Source organism: Podarcis cretensis (genome assembly GCF_951804945.1).
Source record: "Podarcis cretensis genome assembly, chromosome: 11".
NCBI lineage: Eukaryota > Metazoa > Chordata > Lepidosauria > Squamata > Lacertidae > Podarcis > Podarcis cretensis.
This window is the reverse complement of record NC_137180.1, coordinates 12,276,635-12,301,237: the sequence shown is the minus strand read 5'-3', so window position 1 is coordinate 12,301,237 and position 24,603 is coordinate 12,276,635. Positions and strand designations below refer to the sequence as shown.

The 24,603-nt window shown below is 43.8% G+C and overlaps 2 protein-coding genes across 3 annotated transcripts in view; both read right to left on the bottom strand.

The window, feature by feature from the left end:
* Positions 1–893: 893 nt before the first annotated feature.
* NXNL2 (nucleoredoxin like 2) lies at positions 894–18,842 on the bottom strand. Its single transcript, XM_079995906.1, has 3 exons — positions 18,482–18,842; positions 9,118–10,117; positions 894–1,615 (listed from the first exon to the last, which is right to left on the bottom strand). The coding sequence occupies exons 2-3, from the start codon at positions 9,417–9,419 to the stop codon at positions 1,447–1,449; spliced, it is 471 nt and encodes a 156-aa protein (XP_079852032.1). The 5' UTR covers positions 9,420–10,117; positions 18,482–18,842; the 3' UTR covers positions 894–1,446.
* A 1,037-nt stretch (positions 18,843–19,879) lies between these two features.
* SPIN1 (spindlin 1) overlaps positions 19,880–24,603 on the bottom strand; it is a 33,168-nt gene continuing 28,444 nt past the window's right edge. For both annotated transcript variants that reach the window (XM_079995825.1, XM_079995824.1), the window contains one exon: positions 19,880–23,475. In XM_079995825.1, the coding sequence (XP_079851951.1) occupies positions 23,276–23,475 (200 nt within the window). In that variant the 3' untranslated portion in view covers positions 19,880–23,275. The remainder of the gene's footprint in view (positions 23,476–24,603) is intronic.

The window sequence follows — 24,603 nt, the reverse complement described above, 5'->3', positions numbered from 1 at the left end:
TAATAATGATATTGGAAAGCTGTTACTTTTAAATTACAAGGAAACTCAGAAGGGAGGGATTTGATGAAGTCAATCAAGATGTTTAAAAAGTTGGATTTGTGAAGAATTAAGTTTGTTATTATTGTTTATTTGTTTATTGTTCCCCCCTTTCCCCCTCCCTTCCCCCTTTTTTTCTTTTTCTTTTTTTTTTCTTTCTTCTTCTTTTTTTCCTTTTCTGTTTCTGTGCATTATTCTGCTTTGTGGCTTGTGTTATTATGGTGGAAAAATTTAATAAAAAATTATTTTTTTTAAAAAAAATGAAATGCACCAAGTTGGATAACCCAGCCCTAGACCATCATCCATGGACCATAATGAGTGCCTCTTCCCTATTCATCTCCCTGATCTCTTAGCTTGGCCAAAGTGACTCTCTCTCTTGTCCTCAGTGGATGTGAAGACTACAAAAGGCTTCCTCAACCTCGGCCCTCCAGATGTTTTTGGCCTACAACTCCCATGATCCCTAGCTAGCAGGAGCAGTGGTCAGGGATGATGGGAATCGTAGTCTCAGAACACCTGGAGGGCCGATGCTGAGGAAGCCTGCTCTACAAGCACAGAGGTTGCATCTTCTTCTCGACGGCGCCTACACAACTGAGCAAAAATAGAGAGGTTTATCAAGCTCATGTCAGGCTGCCATCCATGACTGGTGGGCTATGATTGGCTCGGTGATTCACAAGTTGTATAGCATTTGCAAGGCCAACACCTGAACAGACCAGGGTGGAATAAGAAGCAACCCAAAAAACTCCAGAGGGAAATATATTACTAGAGAGAGAAAAAGCATGAACTAATAGCAAGAGAAGCATTAGATAAAAGCCCATCGAGTTTTCGCTTTCAATTTGGTACGCAGTAAAGGAGTCAAGTAAGCTATAAATGGATTTATTAAAGCAAATACTCTCTTATTTTAGTAATATAAATTTTAAACCAATACTCCAAAAAAGTCTTCTTGCCAAGAAATATAGTTTTCCCTGTAGAGTTTTTACCTTTGTAAAAATAACAAGCTTGCATAAATTGAGGAGGGCCCTCTTTCTAACTGCCAAAATCCTCTTTCCTAGATAATGCTAGCCTTTACCAAATTCTTCAGCTTTGGTTATATTCTATGTAATAAAAGCATAAATAATACAAAACAGATGGAAGAGTACATTGGACCCAGCTATGCTTAATTCTTCCAGTCACACAGAATTTTAAATAAAGTTGGGTATCCAACTAAGTTGTACTCAGAGTAGAACCATTGAAAGCAATGGATCACAGTTAGTTGCGTCCATTCATTTCAATGGGTCTGCCCTGGGTATGACTTGGTTAGATACCATCCGAAGAAAAAGCCATTTCTCTGCTTGGCTTAGTTGTGAAGGTGGGAATTCCAATTACACAAAGGATTTAGCTAAGCTATCTCTGTCTGAAATTCCCACCACTGGTTCAGCTGCAGAAATTCTGAAAGATGTCTGCCCCTTCCAGCCAGTTTCGGAAGCAGTTGAGTCCCCGCTCCCTTATCTGTTTCCTTCCTTTATCGGTGATGACTTCTCCAGTTTGTTTAACAATCACAAGTTTAGGAATGGCTGTGATGTTGTATCTCTTCTTCAGCTCACTGCAAAGAAAAAGAGGGGGCAGGAAAAGAGAAACACACTGGTGTAAAATGCATGAGAAAATAGAGTGGATTAAGTTTGATTGAATATCTATTTTTACTTAAAGTTGGTTAAAAGAATTGTAATAGGGTTGTTATTTAAAAAACAACAAGCACACAATTTATTGTAAGTCTCTTTAAAAAGTCACCTGGTTTAAAGTGCTAATTCAAATAACAGAAGCGCTTTCTATAACACACACAGACAATATTCTGAAAAATTTCAAGCACTCTTCAAATCAGAATGAGATGTTACATTAATAACACGCTCCCATGAATACTTATACAGAACTCACTTCCACTACATTTGGCAGAGCTTGTTGCCAGGTGCATAGCACTGAAACCAAAATGACTGCAGAAGCCTTAACTAAAAATTTCCACGTTTTTGGGAGAATGATCGAGCTTGTATGAGTGAGCTTGTAAGAGCATATTTCCCCCCTTAAATTAGGGGCTTTTTGGGTGTTGGGTTTTCAAGCTTAGAATAATTTAGATTCCATCCATGCAGTTTCCCAACCCAATTACAGGAGTATGGAGTGTGAGAAATGATTTACGCATTATTGTTTTGAAAACAGCCAGACTCCTCCTCTGGGTAAACATGCGCTGCGTCATGCAAGGTCAGTCAGTAAAGTCATCTCATTGAGACTTTGGCACGTTCAAAGTGATTGGGTGGTACAAAACAATGGACTGCATCCATCAGAGATAATGTTGCATGATGTTTACATGCTCATTTATCTCAAGACAAAGAGTCAGACCAAAGGGGAGAGAGAGAGAGAGAGAGAGAGAGAGAGAGAGAGAGAGAGAATACTGCAGCACTTATCCAGATGACTGTGGATTTGTTTAAATCTCAGGATGGCCTCTGGATTATACAAACAAACTGGGGGATGAAGCAAGTTCAGGAATTCTTTATTTAATTTATTCATTTATAAAAGTACTTATACACCTCTTTCCCCAAGGATGCCTGCTGAATCTCTGCTGGAAGATTGTTTCACAGCCAATTTGTAGTTGGGACCAGTCAGGCCTCCATAACATGTACCATGAGGGCAGTGTTGGAAACCCAGATATATAAACTAGGCACCAAATGGCTCCTTAAACCAAGGTTGCAGTCACCAAAATGGAATGTCAAGATGCCATTTTGGGGGAAGACAGCTCTAAAGTCTGATTTTTCAAATGATTGATTCTGTGGTTGATTCTCAGTTGAACATCTGGCTAGTTCAGATGACGACCTTGAGCTAGGTTAAGAGCTGTGAGAAGTTATAGTAGAAAAGCAGAAAAGTTAAAGAAGAAAAGAAAAGAAAAGAAAAGAAAAGAAAAGAAAAGAAAAGAAAAGAAAAGAAGAAATGGACAGCCCACACATATATTCTTTTCCAGCCTCTTTTTCTTAATGGTGACTGCTCCTGTTCAGGCTGCAAAAAAAAGTGTTTTTGGTTCCTGAAATCTGTTCCAATCGTACAGATAAAATATAGCTGATAGAATTCTACAGAATATTAGTGAATGAAAACAGTCCAGATCCAATTATTCCCAGATGTATAGAATGAGAGTCAAAACATGCTGGAAATGCAAAGAATCAGACGGAGACTTTTATTATATGTGGTGGACATGTGATAAAGACATTTTAGGATTTGATCTATAATGAACCAAAAGAGATGTTTAAATATACCTTTCCCCCCAAAAAATGGAAGCAATTTTGCTAGGTTTGATGGGAGAGGAAATTGTGAAGATAGATCACAGACCATTTATGTACACCACAGCAGCAGCAAGAACTTTAATGGCCCCAAAATGGAAGTTACAGGAAGTAGCTACGATTGCAAAGTGGCAGGCGAAGATGATGGACTTTGCAGAATTGGCCAGACTGACCTGCAGGATTCAGGACCAGGACAATCAAAAATTTCAAAGGGACTGGAGTAAATTTATTGTATCTTTGAATCATAATTGCAAAATCTGAAGACACTAGCAGGATTGAAATAAATCCTTCAATGTGGATAATAGAAGTGAAAGAACTAAAATGTGAGACAGGACTTGAAAGCAGAAAACCTGCTGAAGGGAAGGAGGGAAGTCGCATACTGGGCAGAGCAGAAAGCTTTATGTTTGTTATTGCATTGTTGAAAATATTGTTTAAGGAAACAAATAATAAAAATATTTATAAAAAGAAAAGAAAAGAAAAACAGTCCAGATCCAAAACAAAATAAAAAAAATCCTTCCAGTAGCACCTTAAAGACCAACTAAGTTAGTTCTTGGTATGAGCTTTCGTGTGCATGCACACTTCTTCAGATACCCGTGCATGCACACGAAAGCTCATACCAAGAACTAACTTAGTTGGTCTTTAAGGTGCTACTGGAAGGAATTTTTTTATTTTGTTTTGACTATGGCAGACCAACACGGCTACCTATCTGTAACTAGTCCAGATCCAATTATCCCCAGATGGTGGAGATGCCAGGTGCCATTGAAGACTGTATGAGGGACAACTAACATGCCTCTGTCAGATGATATCAGTGATTAAGCTGGGATATAATGGCTCCTCAAGGTATCATGGACCCAAGTCGTTTTGGGCTTTGTATATCAACACAAGAGACTTGTGTGGCATTTGGGCAGCCACTGCCAATGTTTTAGCAGAGGTATCACATGCCGTTGGCCATCTGACCCCGTCAGGAGTCTAGCTGCTGGTGGTACAGGACATTGACTGTGGGTTTCTTGTGATGTCACAAAGGCACTTGGCAACTGAGTGGATATAAAGGCAGGCCAAGGAGAAAGCCCTTTTCTATTTCCAGCAGGACACACCTGGCAATGGATGTGACATTCAGCACTGCCCAGGTTTCTTCCACTTGCAGGAGGCAAACTGGAGAATGGAAGGAGGCAATCCTCTGGCAGTGGGATGCTAGGGAGTGAAAATAAGGCAAGTTTGCTTGCTTGAAGGCTCCTGGTATCAGTGGTTGGAAGCTGGTGGACGTCTCATGATGGACCTAACAGAAGCTGGCAGATGTTGGTGGATGAAAGCCAGTGGCTTTTGGATTCGGAAGTTGGTGGAGGCTATAAGGCTAAAGCAGACTGATGTTTGTGGATGTCGGCTGATGGAAGACAGTCAACAGAAGCCAGTGTATATTTGTGGATTTCAGCCAGGGCACAAACATGAATGGATGTCATGTTTTTGGATGTCGGCTGGTAAATGTTTGTGTGAGTACATTTTCAAATGTGGTTGAGGCAGAATGGTGTTTGCATGTTCACGAATATGATGTGTGGAAGGTAGATATTCATGAATAGATGGAGCCCATGGGAGGGGGGATATTGGTTTCATGGAATCAGAGAATCAGGGACCATGAGGGTCATCTAGCCCAACCCCTTACAATACAGGAATCTTTTGCCAAATGTGGGGCTCAAACCCACTGGCGTGCTTCCAAACTGCTAGGTTGACAGGAGCTGGGACAGAGCAAAGGGAGCTCACCCCGTCGCGGGGATTCAAACCGCCGACCTTCTGATCGGCAAGCCCAAGAGGCTCAGTGGTTTAGATCACAGCGCCAACCACATCCTTGTATCCAGGAGTACCCTGAGGCTACATACCTGCTCCTTAAGATGCAATGCAACCCCATCCAGAACAGATAACTGGTCTGTCTTCCAGACATGGGAACCACCTAACCACTGAACATTATCATTATCATTATCTCTGGTAAGACCTTGTGCAAGGGTGAAGTTAATCATCCAGACTTCAAGCTCTCTGCTATAGCTGTAAGCAAAATGGCTCCTTTCCATACAGCGATGTATTACCTCTAAATCTTAGTTAATGTTAGTTAATCTAACAACCAGTGGTGCAATTATGTGGTCAAACCAGGGAACAGGTAAGCTTACTCATTAGAGTGCCTGTCACATCACTGGTTGTTGCTCCAATACCTGCATTGCAGGGGGTTGGGCTAGTTCACCGCCGTTGTTCCTTCCAACTCTACAATTCTATGATTCCAAGTGACAACTTCCCCGACCCCCACCCCTCAGCGCACCTATCCCTCCTAAAGAGAGGCTATCTCATCTCAATACCATAATTAGGCTGGTTTGGGCTTTTGTAAATACAGTGGTGCCCCGCAAGACGAATGCCTCGCAAGACAGAAAACCCGCTAGACGAAAGGGTTTTCCGTTTTGGAGGTGCTTCGCAAAACGAATTTCCTATGGGCTTGCTTCGCAAGACAAAAATGTCTTGCGAGTTCCTGCGGGGGTTTTTTTTTCTCTCCCCCCCCTTTTTCTAAGACGCTAAGCCGCTTATCAGCTGATCTGCTAAGCCACTAAGCCGCTTATCAGCTGATCCGCTAAGCCGCTTATCAGCTGATCCGCTAAGCTGCTAATCAGCTGATCCGCTAAGCCGCTAATAGCGCTAATCCGCTAAGCTGTCAAAGGGTTTGCTTCGCAAGACGAAAAAACCGCAAGATGAAGAGACTCGCGGAACGGATTCTTTTTGTCTTGCGAGGCACCACTGTAAACAAATCTGAACTGCTTGCTTTGATGTGAATCCACTCTGGGGGGTAGTGGTGCATGGGGGCAGAACAGGATGTACCAGTGAGGACTTCATTCAAATCCTTGCTTAGGCATTCAGCTCATTGGGCAAGTCAACAGAAGTCTAGGGTCCAGATCAAGGGAAGTAATAGTACCACTATTCTGCCTTGGTCAGACCACACCTGGAATACTGTATCCAGTTCTGGGCACCGCAATTTAAGAAGGATGTTGACAAGCTGGAACGTGTCCAGAGGGCGACCAAGATGATCAAGGGTCTGGAAACCAAGCCTTATGAGGAATGGTTGAAGGACCTGGGTATGTTCAGCCTGGAAAAGAGGAGATATGATAGCCATCTTCAAATATCTTAAGAGCTCTCACATGGAAGAGGGAACAAACTTGTTTCCTCCTGTGCTGGAGGGTAGGAATCAAACCAATGGCTTCAAGTTGCAAGAAAGGAGATTCCAAATAAATGTCAGGAAGAACTTTCTGACAGCAAGACCTGTTTGACAGTGGGGCGGTCTCCCTTGGGAGGTCATGGACTCCTTCCTTAGAGGTTTTTAAGCAGAGGTTGGATGGCCACCTGTCATGGATGCTTGAGCTGAGATTCCTGCATTGCAGGGGGTGAACTAGATGGCCCTTGGGTCCCTTCCAACTCTAAGATTCTGTGATTCACAGCTGAGAGCAGCGTCTCTGAAATACTTCAAGGGACTGTTGTGACAGTAAAAGGAGACAGCCCCTTGTATGATGCTACTTCGAGGAAGGATGGGTTCAGGTGTTGCAGGTAAGCAGACAAACCTGCTGAGACCAAAGTGTCAATTCAAAATGGGAGATTTCCAAAAAAAGCAAGTTTACACACACACAGATTCAATATCTGATGACTTCAAGTCCAGCAAAGAGATTTCCTGGCACAGGGTAAAAGAACTGTGGCTGCTCAAAATATATACAAGGTTAGCAGGCCATCTCATCTGGGTTACTGGGCAGTGGATCTCCAAGGTCTCAGGGGAGGATCCTCTGCAGACCTTCTACTTGCAGATATTGTTCTTTACCAGAACACCTTCCCTCCCCTCTATTCCAACTCAGTCCCCACTAGTGTGGCCAGGGATGATGGGAGTCACAGTCCAGCAACATCTGGAGGGCCACAGACTTGTCCCCTCCCCATGACTGCCTCAAACCAACAGGTGCAAGAGGTTAAAAACCTTGATAAATCGGTAGAACTGATAGAAAGGCCACAGAACACCCCTTCCAAATTTGTACGGACTTTAATCTTTCATTGTGGCAGCACTTAAACTTTGAAACTCCCTGCCTATTGACGCAAAAACTTTTACACATCACTTGGGAAGATAGGCGAACTATTGCCAGTGCACTGGTAGAAGCAAAGATCACCAGGGTTGAAGCAATGATTCTTCAACATCAACTTTGTTGGACTGGTCATGTTGTACGGATGTCTGATTATCATCTTCCAAAGCAGCTACTCTACAGTAGTACCTCTGGATACGAATAGGATCCATTCCAGAGCCCCGTTCGGATCCTGGAGCGAATGCAACCTGCGTTTGCACATCTGTGCATGCTCGGGTTGCGATTCACCGCTTCCGCGCATGCACGTGATGTCATTTTGACCGTCTGCACATGCACGAGCGGCGAAACCTGGAAGTAACGTGTTCCATTACTTCCAGGTCACCGCGGAGCGCAACCCAAAAGCGCTCAACCTGAAGCAACTTCAACCCGAGGTATGATTGTATTCCGAACTTAAAAATGGAAAGAGTAATTCTGGTGGTCAACCAAAGAGGTTCAAAGACTCTCTCAAGGCAAATCTAAAAAAAAGTAGTATAAACACCGACAGTTGGGAAACACTGGCCTGTGAGCGCTCCAATTGGAGAACAGCTTTTACCAAAGGTGCCATGGGCTTTGAAGACGCTCGAACTCAGGACAAAAGGGAGAAACAAGCTAAGAGGAAGGCACGCTTGGCAAACCCTCACCGTGATCAACTCCTGCCTCGAAACCTATGCCCCCACTGGGGAAGGACGTGTGGATCCAGAACTGGCCTCCACAGTCACTTGTGGACTCACTTTTAAGACAGTGTTCATGGAAGACAATTTTACTCGGCTACGAGTGATCGCCAATGAAGAAGAAGAAGCCTTTGCTGTACTCTTTTCTGCACCTGTTAAAAACATTTTTCTTCCTACAAGCCTCCCCAGATATTTAGAAAGTTGATACAATCAGTTTTTCGTTTATTGCTATTTCAACTTTCTGAACGTCTTATTGTTCTTGTTAATTTTATTGTTGTAGCTTTTTTTGTGTGTGTATACCGCTTTGTGAGTTTTTGCTTTGTTTTGTTTTGCAATAAAGCGGTGTACAAGTTTTATGGCATAAAACCAGTAAAGGACCATAGGTGAAGGTAAAGGGACCCCTGACTGTTAGGTCCAGTTGCAGACGACTCTGGGGTTGTTTGCGCTCATCTTGCTTTACTGGCCAAGGGAGCCGGCGTACAGCTTCCGGGTCATGTGGCCAGCATGACTAAGCCGCTTCTGGCGAACCGGAGCAGCGCACAGAAACGCCATTTACCCTCCCGCTGGAGTGGTACCTATTTATCTACTTGCACTTTGACGTGCTTTCAAACTGCTAGGTTGGCAGGAGCAGGGATCGAGCAACGGGAGTTCACCCTGTTGCGGGGATTTGAACCGCTGACCTTCTGATTGGCAAGCCCTAGGCTCAGTGCTTTAGACCACAGCACCACCCAAATTATAGAGGACCATAGGCACCTCTATAAATGCCAAACAGAGCTTTGCCCCTACCTGGCAGCACCGGAGGATGCCCTCTCCCATTCCTGCACACACCTGGAATTAGGAGGCGGGGTTTAACCACGGAGTGGGCGGAGGGGAAGCAGATCTACATACGCGGGGGAGGGAGGGAAGTCTTCCTCTGCCTCCCACTCCTCTGCGCGGGCTTCTGCATTCCCACACACGTGTTCCACCCGCAAGCCGCTCCCTTCTCCTACTCACTGCTTAAAGGTGTCTTGGAAAGGCACCGCCAGCCATTCCCCGTGCATGTTCTGCATGTAATCCACCATCTCTTCGCGGCTGCGGTCCGACGAGACGAACACGATCTCGAAGGGCGCCGGCGAGGGCGCGTCCTCCACCAACTCGCTGTAGAAGTCGCACAGGATCGGCGTGAAATCCCGGCACAGGGAGCACCAGGCGGCCGAGAAGTACAAGCCCACGATCTTGTTCTGCAGCGCTTGCTCGGGATCCACGGCTTGGCCGTCCCGGTTCACCAGGAAATGCCCAGTGAAAATGTCCACCATTCTTTCTCACCGGCGCGACGAGGATCCGGGAGTGGTGGTTGGTTGGGGATCCTTTTTCCCCGCTTGCCGATCTCCGAAATTGAGGGGGCCCCCGGGGGGAGGGAAGCCACGTGCTAGCGGGGATCTGGATTTCTAATACGATCCGCCGCGCGCACCGTCTCTAAAGTTTGGATGGAGCGAATGTTTCTGCTTCAGAGGGAAATCAGCAGCGAGGAACCAAATGGAGAGGGGGTGGCATATACCCTACTTTCCTGAGCTCCCGAATGGGCTTTTTTCCCTCCCGAAAGCCGAAGATCCTAAGGAGGAGGAAGCGGGATGAAGGCGCAACGCGTGCTGGATCCGCCCGCGACCCCAAACGTCCGGGAGAGAAACGATTTTGCGCGTGGCTTTGGAGAGGCAGCGGCCGGCGAGAGGAGGGCGAGCTGCAGGGGGTCGGGGTTATCCAAGCCGTGGAGCGTCTTAAGGTCGATGCCTTTGTTTGCCGCGGATATAAATGGAATGAGCTCGCTAAAAATAGCCCTCCCGAGCCCGGCGAGGTTGGAAAGCTCCTGCTCTGAGCATCCCGAGATCCGATTGCGCAAGGGGGCGGGTTTCTTCGCGCAGGAGGCAAAGCAACAGGTCTGCTCAGCTGGTCTTCGCGCAGGTCGGAGAAGCGTCGAGCCGGCAGGCGAGAGAAAGGCACGATCGCTCGCAGAGTCCTGCAAAAAGAAAAAGAAAAAGGAGGGGATTTGGGGAAGGAGTTATAAAATCCTGCTCTGCGGCTTACACCGACAAGCGACAGTTGCGCAATAACGCAGAGAGTCGTGGACAAGTTGTCGAGTTCATGAGAATTCTTCCTGGGGCTAGACGTTAAGCCAAAGGCTGTGTCTACCTGTGAAACACATTGAAAGTGCCTTCTTTTCTTCAAAGAAGTCTGGGCACTGTAGTTTGTGAAGGGTTAATGGGGGGGGGGGTGAGCTGCAATGCCCAGAATTATTTTAATTTCCATTTTTGAAAGCACTTCAAATGATTGAAACTTACTTAAAAGGTAAAGGTACCCCTGCCCATACGGGCCAGTCTTGACAGACTCTGGGGTTGTGCGCCCATCTCACTTAAGAGGCCAGGGGCCAGCGCTGTCCGGAGACACTTCCGGGTCACGTGGCCAGCGTGACATCGCTGCTCTGGCCAGAGCCGCACACGGAAACGCCGTTTACCTTCCCGCTGGTAAGCGGTCCCTATTTATCTACTTGCACCCAGAGGTGCTTTCGAACTGCTAGGTTGGCAGGCGCTGGGACCGAGCAGCGGGAGCGCACCCCGCCGCAGGGATTCGAACCGCCGACCTTTCGATCGGCAAGTCCTAGGCGCTGAGGCTTTAACCCACAGCGCCACCTGCGTCCCCTGAAACTTACTTACAGATGCTTTTATTCTGGTTCTCTTTAGCACAGTGCAACTTACATGATTGACAGCCAAAGGACCTACCTCAATCAGAAACTTCCAATAACCCAGTGGTGTAGCGTGGGGGGTGCAGGGGGGGCTGGCTGCACCGGGCGCAACATCTGGGGGTTAGGGTTAGGGGGCGCAAATCCATGGATTAGGGGGCGCAAATTACTTGCCTTGCCCCGGGTGCTGACAACCCACGCTACGCCACTGCAATAACCCGTTTATTTATTTCCAACCAATATTCTCTATTCTCTCCTCACTATTCAAAGCCATGAGTAACGTCCAGTGGGAATCCCAGCTTGGCTGTGGTTCTGCCCTATCATTTCCTTATCCAGGTGAGCTACAGTGACACACAGGGCTGTCCCATCCATGAGGCAGACTGAGGCAGCTGTCTCAGGTGGCAAAATCTAAGGGTTGTCTCCACTCGAAGTCCTCACACAACTTTCCAAGACCCCAGTAAGTGAGACAGGACCTTCCCATTTTGCCTCAGGCAATAACACCGGATCCAAAACTCTGCTCCAGCACACTGGCTGCTACTGAAACATGAACATGTTAGAAATCAATATTTTTCAGTGTGCCCAGTCAGTTGTAGACAAACTCAAATTTGGAACCAGTGTTTGAAACTGGTTTCAAATCCGGATAAAAACGGAGTCCCAGTTAACATTAACAATGACAGTAAACTCTAGCCCTCCAGATGTTTGGGACTACAATTCCCATCATCCCTAGCTAACAGGACCAATGGTCAGGGATGATGGGAATTGTAGTCCCAAACATCTGGAAGGCCAGAGTTTGCCTGTGCCTGCTTTACCTCTTTGAGGCTAGTAAGGGAAATCTAAGCTCAAGAAGGGAACTTGGGGCCTCATGATAAATCCTGGAAGGTTAATGCAGAAGCAAATGCACAATGTTAGATGTTTAACTCAGAATTAAGTTCTACTGTATTCAATGAGGTTTCCTCCTTCGTAAGTGTGCTTAGAATTACAGCTTCAGTTCCTAGCTGTTGGGGATTGTAGGGTCTGTACTTAATCTTAATAGTGGTAGTATTTATATGGTTGTTAATTGGTTGTTAAGCCACCTCGGGAGCCTGTTAGGCTGAGAACGTTATCTTTACTTAATTACTTACTAGCTGATATGCTGAAGATGTTTAATAAAAAATAACTTGTTTGGGTGCAGTAACAGATAAAGAAGGTATTGTTTGGGAAATAACCTTGCAAATTTGCATCCTGAAGCACTGATTTATTTCAGATGTGGAGCTCTAATGTGAAGCTCAAAGCTACAAGAGCTTCTCCCATCGACTGACTTAGAGAAGCAGATCTCCACTCATTCCTTTTGTGCAGTTGGAGCTATTCCTTGGAATGAAAGGACAGCTTGCCCCCTCAAGAACTCTGGGCGTATATTGGTGTTCACATAGCCTTCTGGGTGGAGTGTAAACCTGAATGACGTTTTACATAAAGCCATCGTTACCACAGCACTTCAACTTCGAGGCAGCTCTAGTTTTTGACCATCTTTCCTGTCAACACATAATGCTTTTTGGTCTTAATCAGCTTTGCAGTCAAACTTTCAAAGCAGTATCCTATATGCTAAAAAGCAGTCCTCATTACTTGCATAGTCAAAACAGCATCATCTGAATGCAAGACAGAGCAAGCTCAGAGGAACCCCAAGGTTTGCAGAAGTACAGAAGCATATTGGGGGACGGAAACTCAGCTCAGTGAGGACTGAGCATGCTCAGTAGACATGGAATTCTGGGTGGCTAGCGGTGCTGAATGGAATGGCATCTTCTGAACAGGAGCAAGACTCCACTTTGCAACTTTTTGTTTCAGATCTTCGTTCTAAATCATCATGTGGCTTTTCAAACCCAGTTCAGGCTTTTCCATTAAGGACACAGTATGGGTTTACCAGGGATGCGGGTGATGCTGTGGGTTAAACCACAGAGCCTAGGACTTGCCAATCAGAAGGTTGGTGGTTCAAATCCCCGTGACGGGGTGAGCTCCCATTGCTCAGTCCCTGCTCCTGCCAACCTAGCAGTTCAAAAGCACATAAAAGTGCAAGTAGATAAATAGGTACCGCTTCGGCGGGAAGGTAAACGGCATTTCTGTGCGCTGCTCTGGTTCGCCCGAAGCAGCTTAGTCATGCTGGCCACATGACCTGGAAGCTGTACGCTGGCTCCCTCAGCCAGTAAAGCGAGATGAGTGCCGCAACCCCCGAGTCGGCCATGACTGGACCTAATGGTCAGGGGTCCCTTTACCTTTACCTTATGGGTTTACCACTTGATGATTTTACCACAGTGTCTACTTCCTGGGATGGTAATGTGTAACAGCTACATCCAAGTTATACTTGATAAATGTTATAGCAGTTCACTGTGATACAAGCAAATACAGTGGTACCTTGGGTTGCAAACACCTTGGGTTACAAACACTTTGGGTTACAAACTCCGCTAACCCGGAAGTAGTACCTCAGGTTAAGAATTTTGCTTCAGGATGAGAACAGAAATCATGTGCCGGCGGTGCAGCGGCAGCGGGAGGCCCCATTAGTTAAAGTGGTACCTCAGGTTAAGAATGGTTTCAGGTTAAGAACAGACCTCTGGAACGAATTAAGTTCGTAACCTGAGGTACCACTGTACCAACTTCAGTGGCACAGATTTTTGAGCAGGGGTGATGGAAGCTATAGTTCACAAATGGGCATTGCAGTAACAGAGAGAAGGTCATACATTTGTAGTCAGCGTTTTGCAAACTTCCCAATAGCGCACTAGCTGCGGTGAAAACCTCTCTTTCTGTTGCCAGTGTTGGGCCTCTGCGACTCGACCAGAAACCATGCACAATTCATAGAGAACTGCATGTGTAAACAGTTATTAAAGAGTTTATTGAGAAAATGTCAAAGAGGTTGCTACATTTTGGAGATACATCTCTTTTGGTCACAGGAATATAGCCTATGTGTATTTACTTCTTCATTTATTTATTTACTTGTCTGTAAGGTGCTCTGAGGTTTGTCGCCATGCCTCTATTTATACAGAGTCCCTGATCTTCTGTCAAGGGAGCAAATTAGCTTTACCTTGACACCAAGATGGCACTGTGTATTAGACAACTGATAAACATGTCTTGGCCACTACCAACCAGCAGCCTTTTCAGGCAATGAAAACACTCACCATCTATTTATAGTGTGATTAGAGAATACCTGTGTGTCTTTCTTTTTATTTTCAACAGCGGTTGCAATCCTAGGAAAGACATTTTGCAATCCTAGGAAAGACATTTACTTGCCCACGAAGGATAAAGGAAGAACACAATTTTCAATAGGCATATTGTACCAAGTCAACCACTGGTCTGTCTAGCTCAGTATTGTCCGCACCAGGAATGGAGAATCTGTGCAGTTCATTCCCTACTCACCCAACTATTTGTGGTTAACTTTTCGTACCTATTGGGACGCAGGTGGCGCTGTGGTCTAAACCACAGAGCCTAGGGCTTGCCGATCAGAAGGTCGGCAGTTTGAATCCCCGTGACGGGGTGAGCTCCCGTTGCTCGGTCCCTGCTCCTGCCCACCTAGCAGTTCAAAAGCACATCAAAGTGCAAGTAGATAAATAGGTACTGCTCCCGTGGGAAGGTAAACGGTGTTTCCGTGCGCTGCTCTGGTTTGCCAGAAGCGGCTTAGTCATGCTGGCCACATGACCCGGAAGCTGTACGCCAGCTCCCTTGGCCAGTAAAGCGAGATGAGCGCCGCAACCCTAGAGTCGTTCGCAACTGGACCTAACAGTCAGGGACCCCTTTACCTTTACCTTTCCATACCTAACATGCAAAGCAGCCACTTCCCTATGTTTGCTGCGAAAAAAGCTAACAAAGATAGTATCAAGGCTTTTGGAAACCTGTTCCTTTCCTAGTTGCAGCAAGAGCAGAGATAACAAGGTTAAGTCCTTTTTAATAAGTTTTATTCAACCTTAATAGCGAGAGACAAAAGAATGTATCCAGCCTTAACAATGGCGTTGCGCCAAACTGGGCTCCATCTGCCACATTCCTAACAGCAACATCTCCCAAGTGTCTGCTTGGGGCCAAAAGTCTCTGATCCCGTTATTTTTGTACCCTTAATGAACGCCGAGTACTGGGGGAAGGGGGGGTCTGAAATACTCTCTAGTGACAACGTGTCAACTGGCTGCCCTGTCGCAACCCCCCCTTCTAAAACTGCCCAACTATTTTGTTCATCTATCTCTTGAGTCGGAACCTTCCTCCACCCCCTCAACTCCCTGCTGTAAATCAATGCTACCTTCCTCTTCTCCTGTAACATCAGGAGAAGGGTGGGTGTGATCTCCACCACTCCTCCTCCGTCTCGTCCTCTTGAGTCCAATCCCTGACAGACAGCTATTCAAACCAGATTCCCTACCCTGTCTGTTCCCACTGGTCCCTTGATCTCGAGTCTCTGCAGGTAATCAAAGTGTGTAACCCCAGATCATGATGCTGGGAGGGCGTATCATATATCTGCCTTTGCTGTAAATTTAACGAGTTCAAATCCTGCCATTTAATTCCATTTATAGTCTCCTCTTACATCATCGGGGTATCCTGGCAAACAAGCCCTAATACTCAGACCATACCTTCCAAGAGCTGGAATATGGCTTGGCTGCACCTCAGTATATCTGCTTATCTTTCATTAGGTCTTCTAATGAAGAAAGCCCTGTACAGGGATGTTTTTAATGTTTGAGGTTTTTCGTGTTTAAATATTTTGTTGGAAGCTGCGCAGAGTTCGGCTCACGCAACCCAGTCAGCTGGGCAGCATATAAATAATAATAAAATTATTATTACTTCCCTGTATGATCTTAGGAATAACTTCAAACGACTAATAAAATACATTTCTCATGGCACAGTTCTTTTTTTGTTTCTTTTCCTTCTAAGCTTTCAGCAGTAGACCCACTTCAAGAGTTAATCCAGCAAACATTAGCTGGTTATAGCATCTGCTGCCGATAATTCAAGAAATGGCCTGTTTTGTATATATGGAATATACACGCTTGTTTTGCCTTTCCATTCTCTTCAGTGACATAATCCAAAATGTTGGGGCTGCAACCTATTAACTAAGAGAAAAACCAGCTAGGGTACAATAGAATAACCCAGTTACTGTGGAACGGAATTTTTATATTTATTAAATCAGCTTCCCCTTCAACATTTTCAAAATCACACATTCCTAGCAGCATTAATGGGGCACAACATGAAAGATTTTTCCAGGCTGAAGTCTGCTTTTCTGTAGATACGTGACTCTAGGGTGGAACTGGGACAGAGCAACGGGAGCTCACAATTCGAACCACCGACCTTCTGATTGGCAAGCCCAAGAGGCTCAGTGGTGGAGACCACAGCGCCACCCACATGCGACTCACTGAAATGCAGCACATTTGATGTTCACAGGCCAGGGAATTCATATACCATTTCTGGAAACCTGCTTTTCCCCCACTGCTATTGAGGGAGGAAAGTTAGAATACCAATGGAGGACATGCAACCTGTGTTTACTTTCTACTACCAAGTGAGCATCCTCTACGAAAAGTAGCTGTACAAGTCTTGCTGTACAACTCTGGTATGAATTGGATTCCTTCTGTATGAATATGTTGTGCATTAATGGCTCGTTTGCAGTATCATGCTTTTGTGAACCATTGTACGTTTTGTATTATGCAACACCGAGGCCTTTCCAAATTGAAAATGGCTTTAATTGCAGCTGAAAATGGCAGTCATTGTAAATTCAGTGCCAACTGCCACATATTTCCTTTGGGGAGTCCTTTAGAAGAAATGTGTCCATTGTTGACCAGGTAAGAGCAGCAATTTCAGAACATGCAATTAACATGAGGCACAATTCATCAGCCTCTTCAAAAGGGGGAGTTACATATTTCCTTTGATGGAAGAAAATAACATTTTTGTTTTTCAAGAGGCTCACACTATGAAAAGTGTGATTTTGTTAAAATCCTTTGATCCCCGCATATGGGGATTTCCCTCCAGTGACATGGTACAGAAACATCTTAGCATCCCAAGCTAGACAAAAAAAGGAAATAAATTGCAAAGAGATTCAAGTGGCTGACAAAATCCATTAAATGACCAACAGCACAATCCCAGGCATTTCTACTCAAAAGTAAGTTAGTAGAACTAATAGCATGTCCTCTAATAGCATTTACTCCCAGGTAAGTGTTACAGGACTACACCCAAAAATATTCTTCCCAGAACCCAGAGTTCGGACTCCAAATTGTAAACTGAACTGTGATCTTTGGATGAAGGGTGGGATAGATATTTAATAAATAAAAACAAAACAACTTTGTTTTGAGAAACTTAACTTCTATGAAGTCTTCTATCAGATATGCTAAATAATAACAATGTACAATTGGATCTAATATACATGCTATATGTGTAACAAAATGTTTTGGGGCAATTTGCTAGGGGAAGCTTCATAAATGCTGGATGTATAGGAAAGCATTGCCAGAAAGAAATTAAGTGTTCCTGTTGTGGTGACAACAAAAGCTCAAGGCACAATTTACTCTGAAGAATAACTTAAGCTTTAAACAGGAACAGTTATACTGTTCAGCAGTGCAAAACTAATTTTTGTAAACTACTGAGAATTTTTAGAACTGATGTGATTTTTTTTATATAGCAATTACTATTTTGACTTAAGAACTGGCATACTGTTGAAATTTTTATTTAGGGCATTTTGCATTTAGTATTTAATTACCACAAACTACACTGAGTAATATTTTTGGGAGTCAGAATATAACAGTAGCAAGTTGTGTAATAGGGCTGCCATACATCTGGAATTTCCCAGACATGGCTGAAATATGGCTGTCAGAAATAAGGTGTCTGGGCAAAAATCGCTGAAATGTCCAGGGAAATCTGTATGGCAACCCATGTTGGAAGTCTAGATTTTGACGAATTTCCTTAAAAATATCTCAAAAACACACAAAAAATCCCACTCTCAACAACTTTCAAGATTTTGAAATATGGCAACCCTATACCCTATGCATATAAGAAGGAAAATGTTTCTCGCCCTGTTGCAGAGGGTTTCCTCTAACTGCTATTTACAAAATCCTGAAGAAAGATAAGAGTTGCATCTACTGACAATGTGACTGAAAGGCTGTTAATTTTCCTAATTGCCATTTTCATTGTTTTGACCCAGATTTCTTTAAAAGGCCAGAACCAATACAAAACCAGGGGAGGGGAGGGCAAAGGGAAATTTTCCTTTTAGGGGGCAGGTTGAAAGCAATCAATGCAATCAACAATTCCTCTCTTGCCATTTCATTAAATGTCAGTGGCTTGCTGAGCTCCACAACAACATAAAGGTAAATGTAAAGGGACCCCTGACCGTTAAGTCCAGTTGTGGACGACTCTGGGGTTGCGGCGCTCATCTCACTTTACTGGCCGAGGGAGCCAGCGTTTGTCCGCAGACACTTTTTCCGGGTCATGTGGCCAGCAGGACTAAGCCGCTTCTGGCAAACCAGAGCAGTGCACGGAAACGGCGTTTACCTTCCCGCTGGAGTGGTACCTATTTATCTACTTGCACTTGACGTGCTTTTGAACTGCTAGGTGGGCAGGAGCTGGGACCAAGCAACGGGAGCTCACCCCGTCGCGGGGATTTGAACCACCGACCTTCTGATTGGCAAGCCCATGGCTCCTAGGCTACCCACGTCCCCCACAACAACATACCTGATGCTTATTCAAGGCACCCCATATCCTGTTGATTATCTGATCCCAGCACTTCTGATATGTCACTCTATCATCTTGGGCAGCTGTTTTGACCTTGTCAGTTTGACTGCTGTACGTACACACACACACACACTGGCTGCAACCTTTTAAATGTACCCACTATCGTGCTTGAAACCTTCCAGCCTTTAAAGGAGAAACACCCCATTGGGCAGTTTAGAATTTTAGTGTTGTGCTGGTCATGTGACGCCTCCGAGCTCTTTTAATAGTTTTAAAGGGGAAACTGGTTCACACTTCGGATGTGGTTTCCATACCGCACCCAGGGAGAGACATTATGTTACGAGAGCCCGTGATTTTTCAAATGTGGAGCTGACCTTGTAAATGGCCAATCATCACAGGACTCAAGCACCAACAGGAGTGCGCAGGAAGCAAGTGGGGGCCACATTGAGAGTGGACCCTTTGGCCTTTCAAGTTCAAAACTCGTAGCCTTGGTAAGACGCAGAGATAAGCCCAGATAGAACTCTTCCTTTCTTTATAAACCTTGGCAGCAGCAATGGAGAACCTATGCCAGCATTATTATTTTGCATTTATTTCCCCCCTTTTCACCCAGGGGGCATGCATACAAGTAGGCAGGGATAGAGACAACTAGGTGGAGCAACTAGGCAGTTTCTTACCTTTGCAGAGATACTCTGGCTACACAATCTGAAGTTTTTGCATGCCCTACCCAACCCATCCTCAACTGTGCAAGCGAGAGGCATCATCGTAGTTTAAGGACATGTGTCAGCCAGGCAAAAGCTCTCAGGGAGAGAGCAGAGCAGACCATGGTGAGGCCATGGCCTATGAAGTGTTGCTTGGGTGGAGTCCCAAAGGCATGGGAAGCAGCATTTGGGTTGCAGCCCTGCAGTTATCCACCGCTGCTTTGCAGCTCAGGAAAAGGGCTCAACATCTTCTGGAGAAGACCTGCATGGACACTCATGGTTTGTAACGTTAAGGGTCAAGGAATGGTTTTCGTAACAGATGGGAGACAGAACACCCTGGTTTTAACGTTCATAATGTGTTATTAAAATGTGACACCATAGGGCCCTGCAGAGGAACCAGCAACCAGGAGTAGGGAAATAGGGTTCTGACGGGGGAAACAAATGCTTTTAATTTTCATGTACGTCCTGTGACATTTTAGAATGATGTATCCAATATTGTTCTGACCCATTTTAAATGGATGGTTTTTTAAAGTTACAATTCTTGGCCAAAAGTATTGCCCAATAAGCACAGCTGCTTAGGCAAGTATATATCAGCATAAATGCTCATTGTTAAAATAATTTTAATTATAAAAATGGAAAAAAATCCTATTCAGTTTTAAACACATCACTACATTTGCCTTATGAGAACAAGATTTACAGTCGAAAGTTGCACATAAAGGGTTTATTTTAAATGTTTTAAGGATAGAGTTACATCATAATTATAAAAATTACTTACAGAATTAAGTAACAGATTTAAAGTGTTTATACTTCTAAATGCAGAGAACAGGGAACTGTCTACATTGTTAAAAAATAAAAAAATGAAACCAAGCTCTAGAGATGAAGTCATTTACCTAATTTTAAAATGTGAACACGAAGACCTTTGAACTAGACACATACCAAGAACCATCCAAATTGCACTAATGATGTAAAATACAAAAAAGCACAGCATTTCCAAGGAACCACAAATCATCGAAGCTTTTTCTCTTTTTTTGGGTTCTCTGAAATGGTTGCAATTAATGTATCCCTGGAGAAGCCTTTATTTTTCAAATGTACCAATTTAAGAAGGCTAAGCAATTTATTCAGTGAAAAAAAGGCTTTTTCCATCATTGTTTGGGGAGGGGAGTGTCGTAATATGATTCTACTTCAACTTAATTTAGGATTTGGCACAAAAAAGCATACTGTTGAATTTTACTGGTTTTTTATTTCATTTTGAGCAAAGTACATGGTCCCTTCAAACGCTGCATGACACATACAACTGCAAAGTTACCTCCTGTTGGCACTATGTTTGCCTCACCAGTGCATTTATCCTACTAACCACCATTAAAAACAGCACAATAAGCAAATTCACAAAGAACACAAAATTTAAAAAAAACCCCGAAACTAAAAACCTAAACATTTTTTAAACATGCAACTTTTAAGTTTGTTACATTGAACATTCTACCTTCTAAGCATGCAAAAAAGGGATGGTCTGCATTTTAAGTTTGTCTTTTTAAAATTGTACAGGGCAGCCTGACATCACGCGAAACACACAATATACAATACTACAGCAGGTAAATGGAGAGAAAGGCCAGTAACTTTTTATACACAGATCCATAGCTTGTGCCACCACAAGCCCCGTGATAACTCGGAAAATCATGTTGAACCCCTAAGAAAAGGAACCAACATTTAGTTACCAGGGTAACAAGCACTGCATGCAGATCTGAAACGTGAGCCTAAAACAAAGCCCAAAGCAGATTGGCAGGGAGTAGAATCAAGTCTCAAGCCTCAAAAGAAAATAAAGGTGGTTTAAGCTATCAAAAAAGCAGACAATGTGGACACTTTAAAAACCATAAAATTTACACAGAATATAGATCACTCTCAACTGGCAGAATGTGGTGTATTGCAGAAAACCTCCAACTGGAAGCTCTTTGAATGCAACATTTTCGGTCTACCTAATCCTCAGCAATCCTGGAGGCACACATTGGATTCACCGTTAACGTAGCCCGCAATTCAAAGTATTATGTTTCGTGTATCTTGTGTGTGGTTCAATACACTCACTCATTCTTGTGCCACAAATATCAACTTGGGCTCATGGAGCCAGGCTCAGCTTTTGAGATTTACATGCAGGACTCTAAAGAGTCAATAGAAAACATACAGATCTGCAGAATGAAGGAGGAAACAAAACAAAACAAAAACCACTGGGTTGCAAATCTGCTCACTTGGTTCAAGAACACAGGAACATTTATGACTCAGGTACTTAGGGCTTAAGGACTGCATTTGAGAAGCTCTTCATGGAAAAGACTACAGCCTGCCTTGGGGTTGCCCATGATGAAATACTGTACATAATGCAACAGCAGCGATGGGACAGGAAAAGTTTAAGATACTGTATTTATACGGTATTTATTACCATTAAAGAGCATTAATGAGGCACAAGCCTTAAGGCTACAATATGAAATCAGGCAAAATTAAAAAAAGGAAGTTTAAACCACATGGAGTTTAATATGTATACCCACACCAGAGGTAATTTGGACCTCAGAAGGCTGATCAGCAACACTCGTTTTTTGTTTTACCTTCTAGCTATATATAAACAATGGTGCTTGCTTCTCATTTACATGTGCAGACTGCAATGCCCTGCTTCAGCTTTGCTGCTGTTTGATATTTTTCCACTGATTACTTTAAAAAGCTGCCACGCCAATCTACTACCTTACAAATTAAAAAAAGAAAAAAAGAAAGAATGGGGGGGAGAGAGAAGAAGAAGAAGAAGAAGAAGAAGAAGAAGAAGAAGAAGAAGAAGCAAATTTTGTGACTGTGGGCTGCTTATTTACATCCACAATCTTCTGCAGATGACTGGACCATGGAGACCGCCTAGCTTTTGTCAGGCAGTACCCCACTAGCATGCAGAACCCCAGTGTCCTTTTAACGAAGTTCACGTTAAAACAGCATACTTCAAGCAAAATACAACGTACAGCACAAAAGGCGACAACAGGTTTGAGTTTGTATAATGTCTTGTCTGGGTAAACCCCAAGAAGAAAGGCCAGAAAGAGGGGTGAGGGGTGGGGAAGGTGCCTTCTTGAAAAAAACACAGTAAAATGAGAAGGAATGCAGCAGATCAAAGTAGAAGGCAACAAATGATTCTCCTCCTCTGCAACACAAGCCTTTAATGTACGAGGACCCTTCTCTTGTGAGGTTTGTGTTTACATGTAACAGATTTAAGTCCACACACAAAAATCTAGGTTGCTAGTTTTGAAACTGAGACACCCAGTAGTTGCTGCGGAGAATTTAACATTAACATGGAGTTCTAGACTGCTAGGGCACCAAGCGCCTGGATTCTGCTAAAAGTTAACAAAAAACAAAAACAAAACCCTATGACATTGAGAACTGAAGGGACATTGAGCACTGAGGGCATCCTTGCTTTGAATGTTTTGACCAGGTCCTACAGTTGCAAATATGGGCTCTTACTCTGCATTCAGCTGCATTACATGTATGCCACGTTCTATTTTCCTGCAACTAAAATGTACTAAATTCTCATGTGATAGTAGCTCAACAGTTAACCTGAACACAGTACACCGATGTTAAATTGGGTTAGGCACTCCTTAACACTGCTTTAAACATATTATAGTCATCTTTGCCCAAACCCTGTGAAAACAAGGACTGCCAGACAAGAAAACTTAATACATACATGAAAGTAATAATATCAAGCTAGACTTGCATGTGGCAGTTGAATAGTTATGTGAGACGGTGAGGGAAAGTTATATTTGGGGGGTGGGGGGAAATCAGATTAATGATTATGTTGCTAGATCCACTTTACACAGCTTGAATTTGCAGCTGCCGTTTCCTCTAACTTCATCCACATACCCACCAGAAGACTTCCTCCAAGAAAGGGAATTCCCTTACACAAAATGTGTCATGTTCACATAAAAGTCTATTTGTATAGTTCACAATGGAATAGTTTTCCTGGCAGAGATTGTGGGCTCGCAGGGACATTTAAGCTTTCAAATAAACTGGAAAGCACTTAAGTCTTTGTGTCTACAAATTTTACATTGAAGTTCCACAAGTTTGGCAAAAGTTTGCATGGTGGTGTCTAAGATGTCTTCACCAAATCATAGACATAAATATGGAAATCATCGTCAAACTTGATGAAATAGACCGAGGGTTTGGCTTCCACCTGATGAATGACCATGCCAGTCCTTTTTGAGCCATCTTCTTTGGCATATTCCACTTGTTTCCCCACTAGGCTGTCCACAACTTCGCCAGGCTCCCGTTCTGCTGGAGGTGAATCATCTGTGAACACAACGTTTGAGTTAAAATGCAGCAGGATTTTATAGAACAGATGCTCATAGTCAGCTCAACGAGTAATAGTTTACTACGTGCTTCAGCAATTAAATGTTCATGGCAACATATTTCTGATCACAATGGTTTTGTCTTCTAACCCAGGGAAAATAAACAACTGGATATACATATCTGATATTCCTCTTATCCAATTTGTCTCCATTTCACAGTAACCATCTTAAATACAAATTATGGTAAGGACAAACAGAATGATTGTTGCATAACCTAATTCCTGGAGGTTTATCAGCTGTTGGCTATACTGCTGATCTGACAACATATCAACCTGTTCAGCTGAGTAGTTAAGCTGTACATTCAACCTGAATTAAAAGTTGGAATGTGAAAGCCATGCTGAAGTTTCTTTGCCTGTTCATTTATATTCGCTCTACAAAATGTTCCAAGTATCAGAATCCACAAAGTATTTTTTTAAAAAACGTTGTGGTTGGTGCTGTCAAGCATTACAGTATCAGTTAGAGTAACTCCCTCAGAATCTTATCTTCCTAGACTCCAAATAGTCAATTAAGGGAAAAAGTTAGTATGGTAAGCCTAGCATTTCTGGGCTCTCCTCCAAACCTCAAATTACCTCAAATAGTTCTTCTTTTGGCCTTATGCTCCACAACAAAGGAGATCGCTTTATAAATAACCCTTTAAAAGCGAGAAGAGGGAAGGGTGCCTTTTCCATCACCTCTTCAAAGTTGGACAAATTAGGCACCACAAAATACTCCTCTGAAGCCTGCAGAATACCACTTCAGACATACTGTATATGTCAGTGGCTCCATAGAACTGAGGGTCAAACCCAACAGCTCACGATAAAATCTTGAACCACAATTTGTAGTTATAAGAAATCATGACAGGTGAGTGACCAGATTCTCATGTAGCACCAAGCCAAACCATGACTTGGTGCAAACCTTCATGTTCCACAATGGATGATCCCACCTGCAGCATTCTTCCACCAATCCTGCTGCTATGCTCCCTGGGGCTAAGCCATGGTTTAGTTTAGTGTTAAAGCCAAACCATGGCTCATAGTTTGTCTCACTGCAAACGTCATTGTAGCTGAAGTTTTTTCTTGGTTTGTCTCACTTC

Excerpts from the sequence above, each read along its gene's own strand:
- NXNL2 (XM_079995906.1), bottom strand. The coding sequence starts at position 9,419 with ATGGTGGACATTTTCACTGGGCATTTCCTGGTGAACCGGGACGGCCAA. Across the intron at positions 1,616-9,117 it reads TTCCAAGACACCTTTAAGCA|TGAGCTGAAGAAGAGATACA; the intron begins GTGAGTAGGAGA and ends TTTTCTTTGCAG.